The sequence below is a fragment of the Gymnogyps californianus genome, chromosome 11, assembly GCF_018139145.2.
Source record: "Gymnogyps californianus isolate 813 chromosome 11, ASM1813914v2, whole genome shotgun sequence".
NCBI lineage: Eukaryota > Metazoa > Chordata > Aves > Accipitriformes > Cathartidae > Gymnogyps > Gymnogyps californianus.
In genome coordinates, this window is record NC_059481.1 from 23,837,300 (window position 1) to 23,861,112 (window position 23,813).

General features: G+C 37.3%; 1 protein-coding gene across 1 annotated transcript in view; it reads right to left on the minus strand.

Moving 5' to 3' along the window:
* CTDSPL2 (CTD small phosphatase like 2) overlaps positions 1–23,813 on the minus strand; it is a 44,370-nt gene that overhangs the window by 10,058 nt on the left and 10,499 nt on the right. The window contains exons 2-8 of the mRNA XM_050903318.1: positions 13,088–13,296; positions 9,003–9,141; positions 6,678–6,827; positions 5,981–6,196; positions 4,822–4,900; positions 4,433–4,544; positions 3,454–3,540 (exon numbers count right to left, since the gene is read on the minus strand). Coding sequence (XP_050759275.1) covers positions 3,454–3,540; positions 4,433–4,544; positions 4,822–4,900; positions 5,981–6,196; positions 6,678–6,827; positions 9,003–9,141; positions 13,088–13,279 — 975 coding nt within the window. The 5' untranslated portion in view covers positions 13,280–13,296. The remainder of the gene's footprint in view (positions 1–3,453; positions 3,541–4,432; positions 4,545–4,821; positions 4,901–5,980; positions 6,197–6,677; positions 6,828–9,002; positions 9,142–13,087; positions 13,297–23,813) is intronic.

Below are 23,813 nucleotides of genomic sequence, written 5' to 3' on the forward strand. Positions count from 1 at the left end.
AAGGCCATCTCATGACCAGACAGAACTGCCTGAAGCAGAGTTCGAGAGGTTCTACTGAACTAAAATTAAGTCTTCCCAACCTAAGACCAGATTTCTTTGTGGATGCTGCCCAAGGTACGCTAAAGCTTCCTGGCTTTCAGATCCAAAGTTTCATGGCTCTTCTGTTGTTTCTGAGAGACAGACAGAGTGGAGTTCATTAGAAGGGAGAGCCAGAATTCACAAGCATTGTTTGCTTCATTCCACGGCAGTAACAAAGTAAAGCATCTAAGTCGTCGTTGGCGACAGTAAGATGGAATACATGTAACGCTATATTCAATAACCTACAACTGACCTATGGAGTTCCAGAACATCTTTCAAGGATCACGAAGATCAAAGGGAATTATTCGGTGATAGATCAGTAAAGATGCATTTCAACTGAAGAACTGAGTGAAAACATCTGCCTTTTGACTATGGCCTGCTAATGCACAGAAGGTACCCTTTGCGTGGAACAGGGGGTGAGATGATCTCATGTCTGGGACTTGAAGCCAGCAACAGAACAAAACCTCTTTACCAAGAAAAAAAAAAAAGATACATTTCTTCATAAGATAAGCTGCTTATCTTATTATGTAAAGTAATGCAAAGAGTACAAAGTCTAAAGTCTACAGTTGAAGAGCTGAACATTTATTTTTGTTTTCCAGTCAGATGTAAGATAGCACTTAACAGATACGGTATTTAAGAAAACTTCAGCTTTGCAAAGACTGTATTTTTACTAAGTCCAAAACTTAAACACTGGCATAATTTAGAGATTTTTTTTCAACCAAGAAAACACAAACAAATTCACTGTCTCAAGAGCCTGAAGTAAGCCAGCCCAACTGTACCCATTTCACAGATTGATTTTTACTTATTTATTTATTTTTAAAAAACAGAAATCAGTGAGTGTGACTCATCCAACGGTTTAAAAACCCTGTATGTCAGTGCTGGAATCGCATGGTAATTTTTAAGTTTGAAGAACACTGCCCTATACTCAGACATTAAATAGTTCTTCTCTTCTGCATAACTCTGGGTAAGTTTTGAGAAGTAACTTAAGAGCAAACAAGCCCATATTTTTAGAAACCTTTCTTTAAAAGCAGACCGTCACTTACAATCACTGAAACAAGCAACAACAGAGCTGAGTTCCTGGACGTGAAACTTGTGCTTGACTCACAGGCCAACGGAGTTTAGCTGTATTTTATAATAGACCTTCTAGAACCCAAGTCAATCTGATTCTTACTGTTGTAGTATCCTACAATGGCCAGTTCTGGAGCATCTTTTCGAGAAAGCGCCTGGTTTATCATCACACTATTACTGCAAGAGCACTGGCTTGATGCCTTCAGATGGGTAAAAAAATTGAAATACTAAGTACCCAGGCTCACATTTGCAGTATTAGTCAGACTTAATATAAGAAAGACATTCAGTAGGAGAATGAGCACTGAGGTAGGTTCTACTCTTTCTTAAAAAATAATAGATAATTGTCTAACATTTCTGGAAAACCTACATGAAAGTGGTACGTATTTTGATACTAATGGAAAACATCTTCAGAAACGTCTCTTCCACATCTAGTGTTGTTTTCAGTGGATTACATTATGCAATACTTTATATATAGTAACTTGCTGACTTCTACTTTGCTCGGACAGCTTAGTGTCTGCCTCTCTGCTGCCAGCTGAAATTACTTTCAAAATGAAATATGGAGATGTGAAATTAATACAGGACTATACCAGAGGTGATGGTCAAATTGATAAGCAAAAGAAATACATTTTAAAAGCTGATAAATAGCTAATCACTGACTAAAAACACTCAGAAGGGTACGAAATACCCACAACTTCATTTCAACTTTTATCACAGGAGAAGATTATTTGTCTTTTTGCATATTATACCCTAGTTAAAGATGAACTTAATTGTATCCTTAAAATATTTGTCTTGTTTATTACCTGTTAGCTAGTAAGGGGTGAATGTTTTGTCAGTGTCTAGTGTGATGTAAAACCAGCAAAACAGAATATAGTGATCAGGAGGGTGTGCTCAAAGACAGTGGCCGACTTTCTCAAGCCTGCAAGAAGCTATTGTTCCTTGGCAAATCCAGGCTAAACTCTAGAGAAAGCTAAGAGAAAACTTATCCAAGACCCACATAGTAACTGCACTGTATCCAGGGCTATACAGGCTTGTGTACAATGCTGTTAAATAAAGCTTTAGAAATATTGTAAGTCACTCTTTCCATTGACTTCAATTTCCTAAAGGCAAAATCCCGGTCAGATCTCAGCATAAATATACAATCACTAAAAGGACCACAGTTACAGACAGAATATACTCAAATCATACTGAGATCTCTTAAGAGAAGGAAGGAAAAAAATGAAGCTTTAGTCTTCCTGAGTCTGCTAGCAGTGTCAAGAACCTCCAAAGAACTAATTCTAAGGCTCCTTCCAAGTTCAGCCTGGAGGAAAGTGTGCATGGCCGTCACCAAATAAGAGATAAGATAAACCCGTGTTTAAAAATTATTGCAGCTTTTCAGATTCCAAGGGGTTTTATATGCAACAGCGAAGAAAAACATTTTTAAAATCAGGAAAAATACCTGGACAAATGTCCTTTTAAGGTGCCTGATGACTGTCTCATTCTCCAAAGATACTACAGTGGGGTCCAATATCGTGCGAACTACATGGTGGGGAAGCTGTTGCTACTCCCAGGTACATCACACAAAAGGACCTGAGAACAACAGCCTGGGTCAGTGCAGCATCTTTGGTAGTTGCTGGAAGAGAGTTCCTCCTTCCCATGCCTGTTCCTCTATGGTATGTCAATGTAAAACACACACAACTAACAATACCTCCTACAGCAGAACAAAAACCTACATCTAGCAGTCTCCACAAGACAATAAAAAATCACTCCAAGTGCCCCGCAGACTCTCTCTGGGAGTAAAGAGGTAGAACTGGCACTGGGTAAGTGTACAGCAAGACTAACGACTGAGACAGAAGCTAGTTAATGTCAGGCTCTGAAGATGTCTTCTACATAGAAAGAAACGATCAACCAATGTGGATTGGTTTTCCCTGCCAAGGGAAGAAAGTTAAGAGTCCCTGAGAAGCTGTACCTGGGAAATGATACTGGCTGCACTGTCAGTGTTCCTGCTTCCACCTGCTGGCAAGGAGAAACGCTGCTGCTGAAGATTGCTGCTCCAAAGATCATTCACACGCTCTTAGCAATGAATGTTTACAACTGGAATCAGTGACCGACATTACCACGTTGTGGCGGCAATAAGCAGTGCTCCACAGTATTTCTAATACAGGATAATCCACCTTGCAAAATTTGACACCTCCAGTTTATAACCCAGACAGTTGTGAAATGCCAGACAGTTACTTATCTCTCTTTAAACAAGATAACAAATACGCACAGCAAGAATTCATATGTTAAACAAAATAAAAAGGTATATATTCTTCTATGCAGGCTAATTACCTGGTAAATGACATCTTGAAAAAGAACTGGAAAAGTGAGTGCAGCATCTTCTAATTCATTTAGACTACAGTGCACTAATGTTTCATCCTATTAAAAAAAATAAAAGATGGTATAAAAGAAAGAAAAGATCGTGAAAAGAATGTTGAAAACAGAAGTCGTTTTTTGGATTTTTATGCTCATTTTAAGGTAGGTTTATTTAGTCTGGAAAATTTATTTTTGTGCAGTGCTGTCAAGATTGAAGAGTAATTCTTAGAATGAATTATACATTTCATTATTCTTGCAGTTTTTGAAAAATATCACTTAGAATTGTGTGCTAGGGGCATAATTATAAGAAGATATTTTAATTTTGTAGGCTATCCTGTCATTCAGTTCAAACTTGCATCTGTCACTTTGAATAATCTATTCATTCATACGACCACTAGAGGACATGCCAACTGATACTGTTCATGACACAATAACGTTCCTGACATCGTTAACAGGGTTTGAAACAACTTTCAAAACAGAGAGACTAAAGGAAATTATTATAAAGACAAATATATTTTCTATAAATATTTTAGAAAGTGGATCTGTGCCCTCTAAGAATGTTCTAAAAATTAAAAAGATTCATTCTTGATCAATCTTGATGCAAGACATATGAAGCTAAGTTTTCCTATTTATTACATCTCATTTTTTTCCACATTGGATTTAGGAAAGCTTTATGGGGACAGATAACTCCTTGTTTGAAACGATAAAAATTTTAATGCTTTTTTTTCTTTTTTTTTTAACAGGATGTTAAGTATTCAACAAATACAACAAGCATTCTATTCTTGCCACTATTACTTTTTTTTAAACGCAGACTATAACTAAAAATACTAAAAATTGTGTAACATGCAACAAGGCCTTTTTGTTTAAAGCAAACATTACTAATTTCAGCAACAAACAAAATAAATGAAATGCTGCATACCCCCTGCTTTTGGTATGTGTTTATAAAGATATTTACCAAGTCTAGAACTAATGAGAATTCTGGTGTGCTTCTTGTTTTCAGTGGAAGAGCTGGCTTCCTGTTAAGTTGTTCTTCTGTTAGTGGTGGAACATGTTTGATGAAATAATATCTGAAAAGAATACAGATTTTGCTGTAGAAATGTATATACATTATTTAACTGGTAATGTTGTAGCCCAACTTAATATTTCAAATATTTAAGGCTGCACAAGAAATAAGTATTTTAAATTGAAAAAAAAATCCACATAAATATACACTTATTTTTTTAAGTTAAGAGCTTTTGGAATTCATTGCCATAATATAGAAATGTTCCACCTTAAATAAAAATGTCTTAATCCAATACCCCAAATGATCAATTTAATATTTTCAGTACAAACATTAGCACTTACGGATCAAAGACTTCCCAGTCTTCTTCATAGGTGGCTTCTGCATGAGCTGATGAGTAGCCACTGTCTGGAGATACTGGTGCTAAAATTCAGCGAAAATGACCAAAACAAAAAACAAAACAAAAAACCACAAGAGCTAGTCTTATTAGTGCAGTTTTGAAAAGTGAAAATTTGCACTTGATACACGAGTGCCTCAAACAACAGTGAAAAACTCTCCCTTCAGCCCCACCCTCTCAGTCCCCATGTTTCCTCTGAAATAGCCTGCACAGCTCCTCGGGAAGCTACCCGAGAGCTTGACGTCACGTCAAGCTACAGACCTTCACGACCTGGAAGTGCCCGTATGCCACAGCAAGGCATCCATCCCACCTCTGATGACGTGAACTACCTGGATGCACACTCCAGCCTAAGAAGCTAGCGCAAGTCTTTCAGTCCGCAGCTCACTCCCACCTCCTGTCTGAGGGGCCCTTCTGAAACAAGGCAACAGACCAGATCAGACGGTCTGGACTGGACCTGTGGATCACCCATCAGCCCCCCTACTTAGAGGTTAAACTTACTTCTGTGAAAGGAGTCCTCATAAACCTCAGTGTGACTTAACTACCCATGTTTTGAGGGGCTAGGGAAGATTTAGGTAACTGTTAAGAATTTGATGCTGGCCATGCACAAAGAGGAGAAGCTGAATTTTATGGATACAATTTCTGTCCAAAAAGATGTATGATGAGTCTTTTGAAGAAAACATGGAAAATTAGTGTAGGATCTATATGTTTCTCATTCACCTCACCATGTTGTTCTAATATAAGATATCAAAACGTTGCAAATTTCTCTTTCATGATCAGCAAGTCTAGGGTGTGCATTTTTAATGGGGGTGGGGAGGGTTCAATATTAATAAAAATGCCTTTCTTCTGGAATCTTTGTTTTCATCTGAAGAAATGTTATGAGGTCAACTGAGTTATACCGGGAATAGATGAGACTTGCCAATACTGTGTCTTTGGTGCATAAAACAGATTTGTCTATTAAACATAAAAATCAATATTAATACTGTTTGCATGCCCTAAGCAAATGTGAAATACTAATTTATACAAAGTGCAGGTGCTAGGATTTCCCTAAGAATACAAATTACATACAGCTTCAATACTTGAGTCCAAGGCAAGCACACATTTCTTACCTGTAAGCGGTGGCAGGTCACGGTCGTTTGTTTCCTCCACTTCTTCTAAGCCATTGTTGACAGTCGATCTGACCTGCACTGCTTGGCTAGTATAAGCTGCTCCATTGGTTGATGTTGCAGTACTTGTAGTAATCTCATCTACCTGTTCCATATCAAGCTGTTTGACTATTTCTTCAGCTTCAACAGCTTGTCCTGGAGAATCTGATCCTGATGTTCCTGAATTAGGATTTCAGTACACTCACAGTCATTATCTTTAAGCTGAGTTACCTATCAGAATACTGACGGTCATTATTAACCACACCAAAAGAAAGTTTCAAAATAATTGAAGATGGCTGCATTTGATTCATGTTACAAAAATAAGAATCAAAATGAAGACCATGACAAATGCCTTTGTTTGGGACAAGGAACTTAATACCAGGGTTTTTTTGGTTGTTGTTTTGTTGTGTTTTTTTTTTAAATAAAAGGTACACCACTAGATACTCACACCTATGAAAGAAATGTTCTAATGCATATAAACTTATTGCTTCTTTTATTAATGATCAACCCTTCTAAGAACTAAGGAGGCCTTTTATCTGGTAGTAGTAACTCTTGGTCTGTAAATCAGAATGAAAAGCATACTGCTGCTCAAAACAGCTTTTTCTTAAAAAAATCTACCATTCTTAGCTTTAACACTATTGGCTTTTTAAATAATACTCACCATTTTTATTTGCTGGTGAAAAAAAATTGAAAACAGGAGAAAATATGGTTCCCAGTAATGTAGTTCGTGGGGGACTGCCAGTGGCAGGATTATCTTCTAATTTTCCATTTTGCTTTACATGTTGGTTTGTCATTTCGTAACTTCCAGCTTCTGTAGAAGAAAAGTTATGAAGTATAATACCATGCTTCTGTTTTTCAGTTACATCCTCTCTTTTATTGTTATTATTTTCACTACAGGAAAGATCCCTCTTGCTCATGGTTCAACTTGGTCGACAAAAAAATTAGCCTAAGTATTTAATTTAAAAAAAAAAAAAAAAAGAGCTAGCAATTTAGTATCAACATAAAAATGAAACGCCAATTTTCAACACCATCTTAAGTTTAACACTTCAAATTAGGAAGCACTCATCGTTTATATAAAGTATGCTATAGATTAACAAATAATAGAAGTTTAAATCTTTTAAATGGGCTTGATGATGGAAGACAGACTTTAAGATGCTGTGCACCTTTCACAACAAATAGATGTCAGTATCAGTGGGACTCCACTAGATGGAAACAAGAGAAAGTGTCAGTGGAACTCCAATGGCTGAACCTCCAAACTTCACAAGATCAAGTCCATAATTTATTATTCTCCACATATATACACACACACATATATGCATAAATACAATTGTGAAGTAAAATAATTTTTAGTTGTTATCACAGATAACAAAGGACATAGAATTAAATAAATCTTCACATTACAAGACATAACACATAACAACTAAGGTTTTCTATAAACGTGCATGTACAGTAAAGTACATCCTAGAACTAAAAATTGCCATCTCTTGGCTGAGATCCAAGACACAGTTCTGAGACTGAAATGAAAGAGAAGTTATTTACTTCACAGTAACAAGTCTTTGAGATGTCTGTCCATATGGAAGTAAGCAAATGTATTTTGTGCACATGAGCTGAGAACCTTTTTGTCAGCTGAGCCTGATGGAGCTGCACAAGTACTTCACACTTCCTATCGTTTCTATATAAAATGTAGGGTGTGCCAGCTGCAACTCAGTGCCTTCACTAATACGGAACATTTTAACTAGGGAACTTTATATCGTTGTAACAGTAACATGGGCTCTATGTGCGCCTCTCAGAACACTTGATTTCAGTCAATAGTTTCTCTTTCATCTTTGAGCTGTGTCTGCATGCATCACACTGGAAGTGGGTGCATATCCCTTATCTCTCCAGGAGGCAAAAAACCTTAACTAACAGTAGCAAATACTGGAAAAAGGGGTTTCTCCTAAAGCCATGTTACACAGACATCTGACAACAGCCAAACAGGTAATTCTGACATTGTAACCTCTCCGTCACTGAAGTCACTCGTTTGGAGCTCTACCCTCTACTTAGCTACTGATTTTGCAAACCTTGTTGGACTATGAAATCTTTGAGACCCCTGCCTTGCTGACAAACTTGGCAGAAACCAGACAATGGATTCCAAAGTTATTGGGGGAACGGAGAATGAAGGAACACTGACAGGCAGCACAATCACATAAGTCTTGTTTCCTTAGAAAAGAAGCCTAAAAAAATGGGTTTTTAAAGTCAGATTTGGAACCACAGCTGGTACTTTAAGTGTCATTGACCATTTTATCATGTCATTATTAGAGATATTAAAAAATAAATAATTTTCACAGGGAGGTGGTCAAACACTGGAACAGGGTGTGGAATCTCCATCCTTAGAGATACTCAAAACTTGACTGGACAAGGCTCTGAGCAGCCTGATCTAACTCCAAAGCCAGATCTCACTTCAAGTGGAATCAACACTGCTGTCAGGGAAGCAGGGGGACTGGCCCAGATGACCTTTAGAGGTCCCTTCCGATCTGAATTTTCCTATGATTCTATGACAGAAACCCGTCTATGTGTTTGACAAGTGCTTACAATATCTAAGGACACCTGGTTGCTTCCACAAAGGTCACGAGTTGGGAAGTCATATTTCACTTTTTTTTGTGAGAAAATGAGAGAAGAGCTAAATCAAGTAATTATCATTGGCTTTTTAGAATAATAATTTTTTAAAAAACTTAAATTAGTTCCAAAATGGCTGGTCATGATCACATATCCAAATTGTTCTTACAAAGATACAACGGATGCGCCTGAGAAGTAATGTTGGAACTGTTGCTTACAGTCTTAGAAACGTTATTTTGCTACTATTAGCTCAGCCTTGCTTTCACTGAAGTCAATCACAAAACCCTTAACAACCTCCACCACTGCAGAAATGTCCTATATTAGTTAATAGCTGTAAGACTACTGAATCACCATTCAACTGCAATGACATACAATTAGAATATTTACAAACCTCCATTCATTTGACTTTTCCGTCGTACTCGAGAGATCTGTTTATTAGGCTTTTCTCCTGTTTGAGGTGTGGATGTAATCAAGCTGTTATCTATATCCCGTTCAATTCTACTTCTTTTTGCAGGATTTTCTCTTTCTTCCTTAAAACAGAAAAGGGGGAAAAAAGAAACATACTGAATAGTGCCTCTTTTCTCCACTGAATACTACCAGAAAATGTTAGCTCTTAGGGAAAGTTTCACAAAAGATCCATTTATTGTTCCACTTCCAGATGCAGGATATGCAACATGTATCTGGCCAGCTGGAATTTTAAACTCATTTCAACTGACACAACTCAAGGTAAACAGCAAAGTATCAGGAAAGAAAACTGTACTTGGAACTTCTGTAGTAGAAAAACTGTCTTTAAGTACTATTTCACTGGATAGCCAATTTATAAATATTTAAGTGCTATGGAATTCAGGAAATGTAGAGACAAGGCAACTAAAATTATCTGAAACTTGATTTCTCTGCCTGTTAAATACATGGAAGTAAACTGCACAACAATATCCAATATAAAATTCTCCACCACGCTCCTTACATAAAGTGGCTTGCTAAATTGTATACAAGTATATAACTTGCTGCTATTCAATCCGTATCGGATAGCACATGGCAAAATTTAGCTGTTAAAAATGGTGTAAGCAAGGGTTATGACCCAATGATTCTTCTTACCTTTAAGTAAATGACTGCTCTTCCCTGTGGCACTTACATGAATGACATAGAACCAAACATTTTTGCATATTTTCTGTGCATGAGTATATGTGTAGGCACACATGTTTAAGACAGGTGTCTTCCCCTTTTTCCCCAAAGCACCTACTACAACTTAATAAAATGGCAAATCTGAAATCTAAAGCATGACCATATAGAGTACGCTGAAACATAAGGTGTGAGACAATGCAAAATAAATCGAATTAAATATCAAAATAAATAACAAGGCCACAGACCATATCAAAGTTAATTAAAATTTCGATTTTAGAATTACAATATTACCTTTCTGGAGCAGCAGTTTCACATCTTTAAAAAGAAAAGAGAAAAATGGTTTGCGTGCTCCAAAAAAAAGTAAATAGATCTTTTAGAAAAATTAATCTAAAGCCCATGCTAACAGTACAGTAGCTAAAAGAAATACTGACAAACATGGAAATGTATTGACATCCATATCAGAAGACAAGTGAACACCCATTGATCCCATAAGCTTCCTACTGGCAATATCCTTGACCAACAACCTTAGTGAGAACCATCTAATTACTACCACTTAGAATTAATAATATTGTATATACCATAAATCCATATAATGAGAGAAAACGGATGGCTCACTGAACTGACAAAAGAACAGTAAGGCATCTCATCTTCTAGGTCATTTGTTCAAATGTTCAGCACCGGAGAAAAAAAATGAGAGAAATTAATTAACTTCTAAAAGCTATCCACTGGCCTTCATAAAATGACTTGTGCTCTCATTCTGCTTTATGGAAAACAAGTGTAGAAACATTACAAAAATTACAATGAAAACAGGAAATCTGGCTGATGGTATCAGCAGAGGCATAAAGAATCCACTAAATCTGGGGCCCCCTTTCATCTTCCAGAAGAGGAGCTATCATGATGCGGTGGGAAAGCTCACACACTGTGCCCATGTTGTACTCGTTAATAGAATTCAAAGGTGAAATTACATATAACGTTATTGTACTACTTGGTTTATACACTGAAAATGTTATTGCACAGATACAGAATTAAATATACCTATTATATGTATTTATATAATGATCTATGTGAATGCTATGATCTATTCAATTCAATGTAACCTATTATTATCAATAATCGTGCCATAAGGAACATGGCAATGTCACACCAACATAAACATTTTGTTTGCTTTTAGGTTGTTTTTGGAAACCCTGTATGTATTAAGGAATGGCCTAACCTGAGACTAGAAGTAATGACAACACATTCGAAGTCAATGCAATTTCTGACAGTGCTAGAACCCCCAAAATCAAACAGGTTTTAAGTAACTTGCAATAGCACATTCTACAACATTTCCAATGTTAACATTTAAAAACTTGAATAGTACTTCCTGTACGCATACATGTATCAGTTTTTCTGGTATATCAGATTTGTCAATTTGTAAATGACAAATACTATTGCACAATCCATACTATTGCTGACTTGCATGGGAGCCATGAGTTAGAAAAAGACCTCAAGATCAGACCTACCACCATCCACATTCGAAGAGCCACATTTTAGTCTCTGGTTTCTCTAACTAAAGAGCTATAAGGTTTTTTTCAGGTTTTGTTTAAGGAATATTTCTAATAAGACATCTTTACAGTATCAGATAAATGACCTATGACTATGACCGAAATTGTCAAGATATACTTGTTATGAAGACATTTATTGCCGTAAATCCATATAACCTCAGTGGTGATTTAGATTTTAACGTACCCATAAACGAACTGCTATGCAAGTTGTACACATACACTATCTCAGAGAGTTATAACGTTGCCATGGCAGCCACAAGACTACTTTGTTAAGTCATTAGCGCTTTGGAAGATAGCCCGGCAGTATCAATATCATGCCATGCTAATGCCACTGGAACCACTCCAAGTCCTGCTACAGGCACAGGAGAGGACATAAAAGGAAACAGGAGAAAAATGTGGACATTTTATATTAAAAAAACCTGTCAAGAAAAAAAAAGAATGAAATGTAATCCAACGATTTGGGAGAGGAAGAGAAGAGGGGAAGAGAGAAAGTTAACAAAACCTTAGACAGACAAAGGAAAGGAAAACGAGACATATTTCCCTTATCTTAAAATTCCAGTGTAAAATGTTTTGCTTCAATTTCGGCGTTTTGTTGCAGTGGTTTTGCAGCCAAAATGTTGCACTACTGAACTACAATATAGATGCTGAATGTAAAATAGAGTAATTGTCCTGGTTTAATGAAAAATAAAATGTACATGGATTTAACCCTTTATTTTTACTTAAATAGTTCTTTGTCAGTACCTCAATGTTTCTATGATAGGTAATTAACACATGCCATGAAATATTAAATTTCACTATATTTTTGACAATTTAAGAATTTACTATTACTTAATTAAAAATATTTCAACTTCAGCTTGTTACAAAATTATTGTTTCAACACAGTTCAAAAACCAGAAAATACTTCTGAATTTATATCATGTTTCTATTTATCATAAAGTTAACTTGGGATACGTTTTAATTTAGTTACGACTTCTTGGCTACTCTTCTTTATAATTTACAGCTACATAATGTCTGTATCTAGACTGCTGGGACTGAATGAAGTTGGGTTTTTTAACTGGCCTCTCTTTACAGAAAAACACCACAGGTTTTTGAAGCAATTGAAAGGTTACATTCAGGCTATCAAAGTAATATATATATATATATAATTCACCCTCAAAACATACATTCAACAGGTTTTAACATGAAGATTAGTAAAGTTCAGATTTCTGTCTGGATCAAGACAGATGAGATTTAGTGGTTTAGCCCTGACAATGTTTGGATTTGATCCACTAAGTGGGGGCACTGTTCACTGCAGTAATACACTGAGTAGTCGTATCAATTTCATGGTAGTTGAATTTGTGAGGTTAGATCTTTATTGATTGATGGACTCCTAAACAATTTTGGAAAAAAAAAAAAAAGCTAAAAGTAGTCATCAAATTTATGCTTACATATTGCTTTTCTTAGTTGCCAGTACTGGTAATTCCCAAACTCAAAGAATCCTTAAACCAGAAATTAAAAATCTACTGAATTTATTAGGCAACATTTTCACAAAGAAATACCTAGGTAATAAATCCTGTGATTTATTGGATTGTCTTAAATACGCCTACAATTGACTCCTGTAGGGTTTGAAGGTCTGCTTTTTTTTTTTTTAAGTATCTGTTACCTGACATAACTATCACAGGTACTTCTTGCCTTCCAATTCTTTACAAGAATGTTTTGCTTCCACCACTTTACACATGTTTATTTATTCTTAATAGAAATGGTTTTAAATCAAATTTAACTGAATATGACCCAATTAAAAAACAAAAGAAGTAGTCCACTGATGGTGTACCTTGGGTGTGCTTCCTTTAATAAACTTTTTGATTGAAGACAACAAGCCAGTTTCATTTTTCTGTGGTTTTCCTCCGCCAACAGGTAAGCTCTCTTCCACCTCCGAATGTTTCCTCTTTGCCCTCAAAGCACGTTGTGTGTGAATTTGATTCGATTGCTGAGAAGCTTTCCGCGTTCTCAGCCTCATTTTCATGTGTACCACATGTAAAGCTATAAAAGGAAAACACAAGAATACTTAGTCATTGAAGAAATGTATTAAGCTTTAGATCATGAATTCAAAAAATTATGTAACACTGACAGTGTTCTGATGCACTGAGCTTTTACATTCATATATATGACCTAATTTAAATCAGAGAGAAGAGCTATTTAAGTTAAAGCATAACGTTGGCAGAAGAACAAATGAATATAATCTGGCCATGGATACATTTAACCATTAGATCAATGAGGTTTTTGCATAACCCTCCAATCTCAGTAGTAGGAACAAAAAATCTACCTGCTTTTAAGGTGAAAAGGATTGTATGGTGCCTGGTGTCTTCAGCATCAAATGACTAGACTCAATGACCTAGGCAGTCCTTTCCAGCTCTGTGTTCCTCACAATACTTCATTTTAAGTCTCTACATTCAATTTGAAATGAGGCATAAATCTAAATTCGTGTCAACTGTTCACAGAAGAAGAAATCATAAATGAGACTATGCATTCAATATGGGTGAGGATATAGCAGCTCAACAAAGGAACCGAAGATTGATCTTCAACACAACTGTATTTGGGAATAAGATTAGACCACAGGAAGACTCATGCAAGGGCAATATTTATTAAAGCAGAGTAAAAGGCCATTCCAGGGAATGTGTCCCATTTATCTCCACCTTCAATTGGACTGCTGGTATAGTCAAATTTGTGCATAAATATAACTGCTTTTCTGGACTGAGGAATATGCCTTCTTCAGTTGACTGAAGCTCACACTTGGGTTGATTTGAATGGGACTACTCATGTGCTTAAAATTATGCATATACTGGATCAGGAGCAGAAAAAAGTAGCAGCAAGAAATCCATCCGAGTTGTAACGCACAGAAATACTGGTAAGAAAGTAATATGCATTTCCTAGCTGAAGTCATGACAAAAAGCATTTTTTTTTTTTAAAGAAAAGCATATGCTTATCACGATAGGAATCAGTATCTGCTTTTCTGAAGTTCATTTAGCGTGTGTCTTATTGCTGAATAGACAGAATAAATAATCTACAACATTTAAAATACAAGTAATGTCACAACAGCTACCTTGTTTAGGAAAAGGCAACAGTGGCACTGAGTATGATTCACAGACATAAAAATACTGTGATAGAACAGTCCAAAAACTATACACAGTTGCATTTGTTCGCAGTTAGATAAATCTCAATCTCAAATGAAAGGTGTTCCAGCTAATGAAGAATAACATAACTACTGACCCTATTTTTAGAAGACAGCAAAAAAAGTACTCAATTGGTATTGTCAAGAGTGAAATATTTTAGTTACATGTAATATTTGTTTTAACTGCCAGCAAACATGGGATTTCATTTTTCATACGTACACGTCCAGCATTTTCCATCAGTAGTTAATACAACAACTGTCTACAGACGGGAAAAGGACAAGTAGAGATCCTTAAATGACTGAAGTAACTACAGCAAAAGTGGACTGATATGTGAGGTTTAAGGAAAGACAACAGAAACTGTAGCCTAAATTTATAAAAACTGGTTCCTTATAATCTTGCGCCCTCTAGTAACAGAAGCATTAAAACTCTGAGTTCATGAGAGTATAATTTCGTTATTAATATTTGCAATAAAATTTGCATTTCATTTAAAAGAATCTCCTGTATGTGGGAAAAAGTAATGCAGAGAAATAACGAAAAAAATCCCTAAAGATTTCAATCCAATTTTCTGTTCCTACTCCTTGCCACTAGAAAAATAAAAAGATAAAAATAACATTTGTGTACAAGGATGTAAAATAAATATGCCTGTTATCAGAACTTGTATCTTGACTTTTCTTTCTTACAAACTGCTGCCAGATTAGTTTTTTGGGTATGATTTATAGTGGGAAGGATCCACAACAATAGACATATGCTCCTATTGTACTTCTGTACAAATCAGGAGGACCTAATTATAAAACTGAAGAAATTATCAAACATCAATGGCCAGGATGGTCCAAAGATACCTTGAAACATGTAATGCATTTTCACTTCAGAAATATTGAGGAAAGCATTATTTTTTATTAACATTGTGTGGATTAAATCATGTACTTTAAGTTAGTATGACTTACCAAAATTGTATTATCCTAGGCGGCTGAAAAAAGAACAATTACATTTAAAGTTTCTCAGTGTTCTTCTATGTGGGAGATGAACTAATTCACAACCCTAGCAGGAAATACAGTCTGAGAGTTAAACTTTTAAGCCAAATAGTTTAAATATATCAATGTTTCAAGTTAAATAGTTAGCAATTTGTTGGAATGAACTTAGAGAAAAACAACACTGTTTTGCCATGTTAAAAATATTCTTAAAACTCTCCAAGGAGCTCTAGTCCTCCCATGCTTTGAAAAGGGAATTTTATTAGCACTATTATCAACCTGATTAGGAATTAATTTGGTTGAATTATAACTCTCTGAAATTCTTCAATCTGTATATTGCAAGGAGACACATATTAGATCACAGACAGCAATCTCTAGGGCAGAGAGAAGTGAGCAGAGAAGGGAGCAGAGAAGGAGTGCAGACAGCAGAGTCATAAACACTTCAACCACCCCAGCTTCAATTGGTTTCAAATGGGTATCAACAGCCCCAGCATGCTAGGCTCCTTCACACCTCTGACATGCCAGCCAGGCTGCCCTACGCCATCCAGAACGACTAACCATTCTTTTGTTGTATTCCACAGGTTGAATGGATTTTTGTTTGCAATCCTTCCTGCCAGGAAGCCCTGGAAGCCAGGCACAGGAACAGAGCAACGAGGCAGCCTATACCCATGATGGTCCCTTGGGTACAGGAAACATGTTTATGCTGAGAAGTTGAGGAGAAGCGGTGGAAGGGGAATAAAGTCAGAAACATATAGGAAAAAAGGTACAAGAATATGTAATCATCAGAGCAAACTTCTCAAAGGTACTTTAAGATGTGGCAGGATGACATGAGGGAACCTAGTGGCTTGCTCCTGCTCCCTCCTCCTTCCTTTCCCACACTCACTTCAGAGTTTGTCTCCTCCTCAGAGACCAGGCCAGCTTACTGATCTAACAGGGGAAAAAAAAAAATTACTTCATTTTTACACCAGTTAAATGAGTTTATAAAGGGAATCAATGGGCATCCGAGTAATGCAACAGAGCAGGCGCTAGAGAAGAATACACAGCACACCTCGCAAGTGACGTAGCTAGACATCACACAGCCTACTGAGCTGGTGTATTTTGGAGAGCTGAATAGGACAGAGGTCCAAAGATGGATGGAAGGAAGCTGGGAGTCACTAGAGGCTCCATTCCCAGAGCACTCACTGTGATAGAGTGCAGGGTTCAAAGTGGCCCTGATGTCTTGGAGCAAACAGGTAGGCAGTGTGTGCATCAAGCAAGCGATACGGAGCGCAGTCAGTCCCACGAACTGCAGCCCAGGAATTCCCTGATCTCTGTGGCATCTGCCAATGCCATCACGGAATCATTTAGGTTGGAAAAGACCTTAAGATCATCGAGTCCAACTGTCAACCTTAGCACTGTCAAGTCCACCACTAAACCATGTCCCTAAGCACCACATCTACAGGTCTTTTAAATACCTCCAGGGATGGTGACTCAACCACTTCCCTGGGCAGCCTCTTCCAGTGCTTAATAACCCTTTTGGTGAAGAAATTTTTCCTAATATCTAATCTAAACTTCCCCCAGCACAACTTGAGGCGTTTTCCTCTCTTCCTATCACTTGTTACTTGGCAGAAGAGACTGACACCCACCTCGCTACAACCTCCTCTCAGGTAGCTGTAGAGAGTGATGAGGTCTCCCCTGAACCTCTTTTTCTCTAGGCTAAACAACCCCAGTTCCCTCAGCCGCTCCTCATAAGACTTGTGCTCTAGACCCTTCAGCAGCTTCATTGCCCTTCTTTCAACATGGTCCAGCACCTCAATGTCTTTCTTGTAGTGAGGGGCCCAAAACTGAACACAGTATTTGAGGTGCGGCCTCACCGGTGCCGAGTATAGGGGGACCATCACTTCCCTAGTCCTGCTGGCCACACTATTTCTGATACAAGCCAGGATGCTCTTGGCCTTCTTGGCCACCTGGGCACACTGCCGGCTCACATTCAGCTGGCTGTCGACCAACAGCCCCAGGTCCTTTTCCATCAGGCAGCTTTCCAGCCACTCTTCCCCATGCCTGTAGCGTTGCATGGGGTTGTTGTGACCCAAGTGCATTTAGCCTTGTTGAATCTCATAGAGTTGGCCTCGGCCCATCCATCCAGCCTGTCCAGATCCCTCTGTAGAGCACAAGAGGAGGATACCCTAACCTAAACACCAAAGCTGGGGCCTGAGCATTGCTGTTCTTAAGCCTTTTCTACACAGTAATGCTTTTGTGCCACTCATAACTGTGGTCTCAAGTTAACCCAATCACAGAAACTAATTTTCCATCACCTGCGCTATGAACTCTCTGGAAAGGGTGTATTACACAGAACTGAAAGAGTCAGGACTCCCTAAAATATATATGTTGAGTGTATAAATGTATACACAAGTGAGATTCTTAATTCTCATTTACCTAATCCAAAAAACTCTGAAAGGTAAGAAGAGAGTTACACTAAACTAATTCAAGTTTTTGATTGACAATGGATAGCCATTTACCATGGGCAATTAGGAATTAAGTAAATGAACACTAAAATATAATGGCATTTAGTATATTCAAAGATGTAAACCACATTCATTAAAATGTTACTTATACATTTTGAAAAACTGGAAAACATCTTGCAACGTGACTTTATAAAACAGCAGTCTTTTAAAATATTCTGGTGGGAAATCTAAGATGACTGCCATTTCCTGGGTAGGAATTAAACAAGACTACACTAAAACCAAATGTGTGTAAAAACAAATTAGACAAAATTGTAAAACATTGAAAGAAGCCTGACACTAGTGAAATTCCAATTTGAGAATGAAAATATTACTTAAAATTTGCTATACTACAGGTTGCCTGATTTTTCTAGAACTGAAACAAATATTAGGCAGACAAAAGATGAACCAATTTAACGTTGGTCAATGGTGAGTATGTATTTATCCAGCAAGGAACCATTCAACTCATCTGTACACTATTGCCAGAGAGTTCTTTGGCTCATTTCACATCCTGGGTATCAAGCCTGGGGTTATAAATATCTCTAATGGACTTAGCAACAGTTACCTACAATCCTCTCAATGACAGAAGTTTGCTTTCCTAATGCTTGATACATTTGGCAGTGGACAGTTTTTACTTGAATTATATTAGTGTTTCTTTTCTGAAACAAGCATAAACCAGACTACAATACTTAACACACTCAGTCAAAATAATCAAGTCTAAACATGTACGTGAATTTCCTTCCTCAAACATGTACAATTCGGATTTCACCACAGCGTGCCGTTCGGCGAAGAGCCTGACTAAATGACTGTGTAACCAAGTATCTCGCTTAGCCACATTCAGGCAAGACTGACTTACGCTGCTGCCTCGGTTGTGCCAGGGAGGTGTGCTAAGACCGAAGTCGAACAGTCGTAGAGTTGGTTGCACGTGGGATTACACTAAACAATCCTAAGCAATTTCTGTACTTTAATTCTCTTTTCAGCAGATTCTCTTTCAGGAGCTTGCAGCTCAAAATCCTCTCTCAGGGCAATAGTGTAATTCCATCTCATCACAAAAAGTTGATACTTAAGTATTACCGCAACATCGTGAACCCCATGTCAACTAAATACATTAACAGCAAATATACTGAACATTTAAAGACTCAAGCCATGTTTCTGCACTATATACATGTCACATTTTAAACTCTCAAAAACCCCTTTTAATTCCTTCTACGTTTATAACAAACCCAGAAAGTGGGGGGAAAAAAGGAAAAAAAAAAAAAGGGAAAACGTCATTCTTCAAAAGAGAAATGCATGGCAAAGAGGGACTAAATGGAATTCTCATTAAACAATTTGTGAGACAGGAAAATAAGAAATGAAGGAGCTATTAAAAAGTAGCAGCTGAACAAGCTACAGCTGCAATAAATTCCCCATTTTCCCAAGTCCCCACACACTAAGTTGTCAGGCTCACTACCCTGTAAATATTGTTGTTATTCCATGGCACAGGTACAGTGCACCTACAGGAAAGAAATTCCTGTGAATGACTCGTATTTCTAAATAAGAGCATACCTCCATGAAATTTTCAGTTAGGGATGACGATTTATTTTCCCACCACATACGGTACTACTGTTTTATCTATTTTTCCCAAAACTATTAAAAGAAAAATTAGGTGAGGCACATATAATTACAGGGTTTAAGGCTTTTTGATACAGGAAAAAGTTTAAGATGGTAAAAGAACAATAGTGATGAACAATAGGAAGAGATAACTGACAAGAATATTCAAAATTATAGTGTTGAACGATTTCTACATTCAATTTGGCACTCAGTAATAACACTGAATTGCCACAACTGAAAACTATATATTCCAAGCCTGAACACCTGAAGAGCTCTAGAGGATTAAGACAACTGAACACACTTCCGGAGTGTAACTTGATGAGCAACAGGAACACATTTGGTGAAAAATTTGTATTTATTTATCTGTTTTTCTATCTCATCAATTTCTCTAGCATTCAAATGTAATGCCCAGGTCTTTCCCAGGCAGATCAGACAGATGCTACAAATCCTCACTGGATCTCACAGAGTATCGTGCGCTCCCCAGCACCACAGAAGGCGGACGTACAGAGCTAGAGAGAGCTTGTGAGCCTACCTGGCCGCCCTCCATGGCGTTGGGAGGGAGACTCTGAGCTTCTCCTAAGAGGTGAGATAGTAAGAGAAGAAGAAAGGATGAAACTTGTGTCAGCTATGTTGGGATCCTCAACATTTTTTACGCAACAGAGCTTCTGCTGCTATAGATTACATTAGCCAAGAAGGCAGTAAATTTTTTTTAACTTTTTTTAAGATTTTGAGCAAGAGTGTTAATTCATGCTGTTTATGTTGTAGATAACAGATGGATACGTGATCACCACACACAAAGCTGTGAACTGTCACCAAATTTAACAGCTGTGACAACTGATGCCTGGGTTTGAATTTGTGAGCTACCAGCGGCAGGTTCAGTGTCCCACTATCAGCCAGCTCAGATAATGCAGACCTCACTGCTGAGAAAATGTGTTCATTTCTTTAAAATATTTCTGGACATAGAAGCTGGATCGCAGTGGGCAGATCCACAGAAAGAGGAACCAAGAACAAATATTTTCTTCAATTTCCTTTTAAACAAATAATACCAGTCATATTTCGTCAGCACATTTCATTACTGCGATGTGACCCAGATTTCAAGTATGAAGAAACATCCCAACGAGAAGATGTGTTTATTGAGCTGGCTGAAGTCCATTCACATGGTACTTGCGATGCTTTCAAGAAACATAAGATCTTATGCTAGTGTACAAAGAAGCCTGAGTCACCATGGGAAACAGACAAAAAGTTGGTAAGCCTATGCCTGGTGGGGAGAGAGAAATATGGGACAAATGACAACCCTAGTGTAATGATATACCTGTCTGGACTCACAACAAAGCCAAAGAAAATGACTTATAGATAAAGTCTTTCATCCAGACAGGCCCCAAAGCACTTTACAAACTTCAAGGAAATGCTTTTTGTTAGTTCAAAGATGTTGAGACTCTTCCCCCTCAAAGACTCTTGGCCTTTCTTTAACCAACTTATTCTCCTTCCCTAGAAAATTACAGCAATTTCATGTTATTCCAGCTGATGTATTTCATATTTTGCAACATACTGTATTCCTTGTCACTCTTCTCAAATCTTTAAGTGTGTTTTTCTGCAACTGCCTCCTAGAGAGACAACTATTAACTAGGAAAACATGATTCAAAGAAGTCTGGAAGTAGTGCTAGTATAGTGTAGGTAAAAGCAAAAGAAAAAGACAATGATTTATAAAAACAGCAAAACACACAATATGTACTATTCAAATGTTGGTGCTTGGTTATGAAATCTGGATAAATGTATAAAGAAATCACAAGTTCCATCAAAACAACAGCCAGCAATTATAACTATCAAAGATGCAATGCAAATGGCACCTCTAAATTTTCCTTGTTTCACTGAAAGGACCTTGTCTTCTCCTCCCTATCTTTCAGGTTACTATGTCATTTCAATCTGAAATAAAATCATGCTGGAAAATCCTGGGCTTCAGTCCCCTCATTTTAACCAGTACCTCTGCCGTGGGCTCACATACATAGTTCTACACTCCCAAAGCTTAAGCATCTCCCCTAAAAGAAACATTTTCTTAGAAAGATTTTGCCAAAGAATGAAGGCGGCTTTTTATAACTGGCCTTAACAAAAAATAGACTTCCTGTTCCTTTATTTTTCTGCTCTAGCAATCATATTTCTAGGCACCATTGTTTTGTTAGTGAGGCTTTGTTTTGATTATACTATATGCATTTGGAACTGAAAGTTTATTCCCTCCTGGCCAAGATATTTTTCTCTTTGCAACTGAGGGTACATGCTTGTAATTAATTCAGTCTTTTCAGTTTCGGTCAGACTACTAACCAACAAAGAAAAATGGAGACCTGGGTTAATCGTAGAAGAGTTAATCTCAGAACAGAACCCCAAAATCTGCTGCTGAAGAAAGATACTATTTACGATCTCTGATGTTACCAAGACAAGAATTTTACATTAGTCATCTTCAGATATTGTGGAGTTCACCAATAGCTGAGATGTTTTGAAATAAAAGTTTGCAGTGCTCCAGTTTTAGACGAGCGGATAACAAATTCCACTAGAACCAGCACTGTTCCTGTTGAGATTCTGGAACGGACCAGCTGTCTTTAGACATACTAGGCTCTCTGGACATTTAATCCATGCTGCTAGGCACACAGGGAGCCTATTTTTGGAAGTCATCTCCCTCTTGTTACAACCCGTGGTACAGACAGGTTGCTAAACGCTTCCTGAACAGACCTTCCAGGATGTTGTCTGACCACAGAAAAAATCCTAATGAGTTACTTTTTTCAATTGTTCATCTCATCCATATTAGTTATCTTTTTAATTAAAAAAAAAAACAACGAAAAAAATCAAGACGATTAATAAGCCCAAGTAAGTCTGTGTTGGACCATGGAAGCCACGGAGTAACTCCTGTGTTTGTTAGAGAAGCTAATAACCTTTGCAAGGTCTACACAGACAAGAGAGCTGCATTTTGCTTAACTTCACCAGGAAACCTAATCTTGCTCTACTTCTCCTTAATCTTCCTGTGGGATCAGAACCACAATCACATATTCCACAGGACTTTGTCAGGTTGCTATCTTTTAAAAGGCTAGAAAAGGTTTTTTGCTGCTCCTTTGGCCTTAAAAATAGCAGACTATTTTTACTGTAGGATAAAAACCTCTTTAAATGATAATATGATTCTTATTGCCCTAGAAAACATTTTTCCTTGGTGCACTATATAGCTTCAAAACCTTTGAAAATAGTTTAAACTGTGCTCTTTACCTTGTAAGGGGCTGCTACTATGCTCTTCTCGCACCTGGCTTTCCTGATTTAAAAATACAAAAATCAACCAACTCTGTTGTTAAAAATGGGGAAATGCCATCACAGTCAAGATTTTTATCAGTCACTGTCCATACAAATTTTAAACTAAACATGTACATGCTGATTTAAACCTGACTTTTTCATAGCCCACTCTGGCCTATTTCTTGCATGGAAAACTTCATTCTTATAAATTGCAGTCTCTGAGATTAATTTGCTAATTTGTGCATGTACCTAAGTTAAAACTGATATGAAAATAAGCACTGAAGTTTTAACAGCTTTACTAATTTGTGAGTGATACTATGTTTTTCCATATAACCTTAAAAACATAATATTGAGACATTATGAACTTGAATCTCATTCAGTTTCAAAAACTTAACTGAAATGAGTTTCAGGGACCTGTCTGATCCCATCACAATGAGGCTATTTTACACATTTTCTTTCTTCCCCGCCCCCCTCCCCCCCCCATTTTATTTTGGGTGAAAAATCCACAAGAAAAAACAAACCTCATTGGCTACTCAGTGGAAAGTTATAGGAAGTTTCTGGTCAATATTCCAATAATACCAAGTATAATAAGCACAAGTTACCAACAGCAACAAAAGTTTTGTAAGCCAGAACTGATCTGCATACACACTATAATGTTTCCATCCTTCTTTGATTCTACCCTGAATTTCACTTATTTATTTCACAAGCTAATTGCCTCCAGTTTGGTCTAACATCTCTCTGCCACTTTAAAATGTGTGAGATGTAATGAAATAACAACTTTATGGCTGTAAAGGAGCAGATACAGCTCTGTAAACAAACGGAATTGCTCTGTTGGGTGAGAAGACAGTGTTTGTCTAGTGCCTTACTTTGGAAAGTTTATAGCTGAGAAAAAGGTAGGAGCTATAGAACTATTAATACTACCGTTACTGATGCCGTATGGTACGGGTTTACATTCTCAAGAAAAAACATGCAAAACCAGCAAGCATTTTAGTATGCCTGGCAACCTGAGAGACTTTTTGAGTCAGAGAAAAGGGCGGTTGTGCATCTGTATCAGAGGGCATGGATTCATATGCTACACTAGT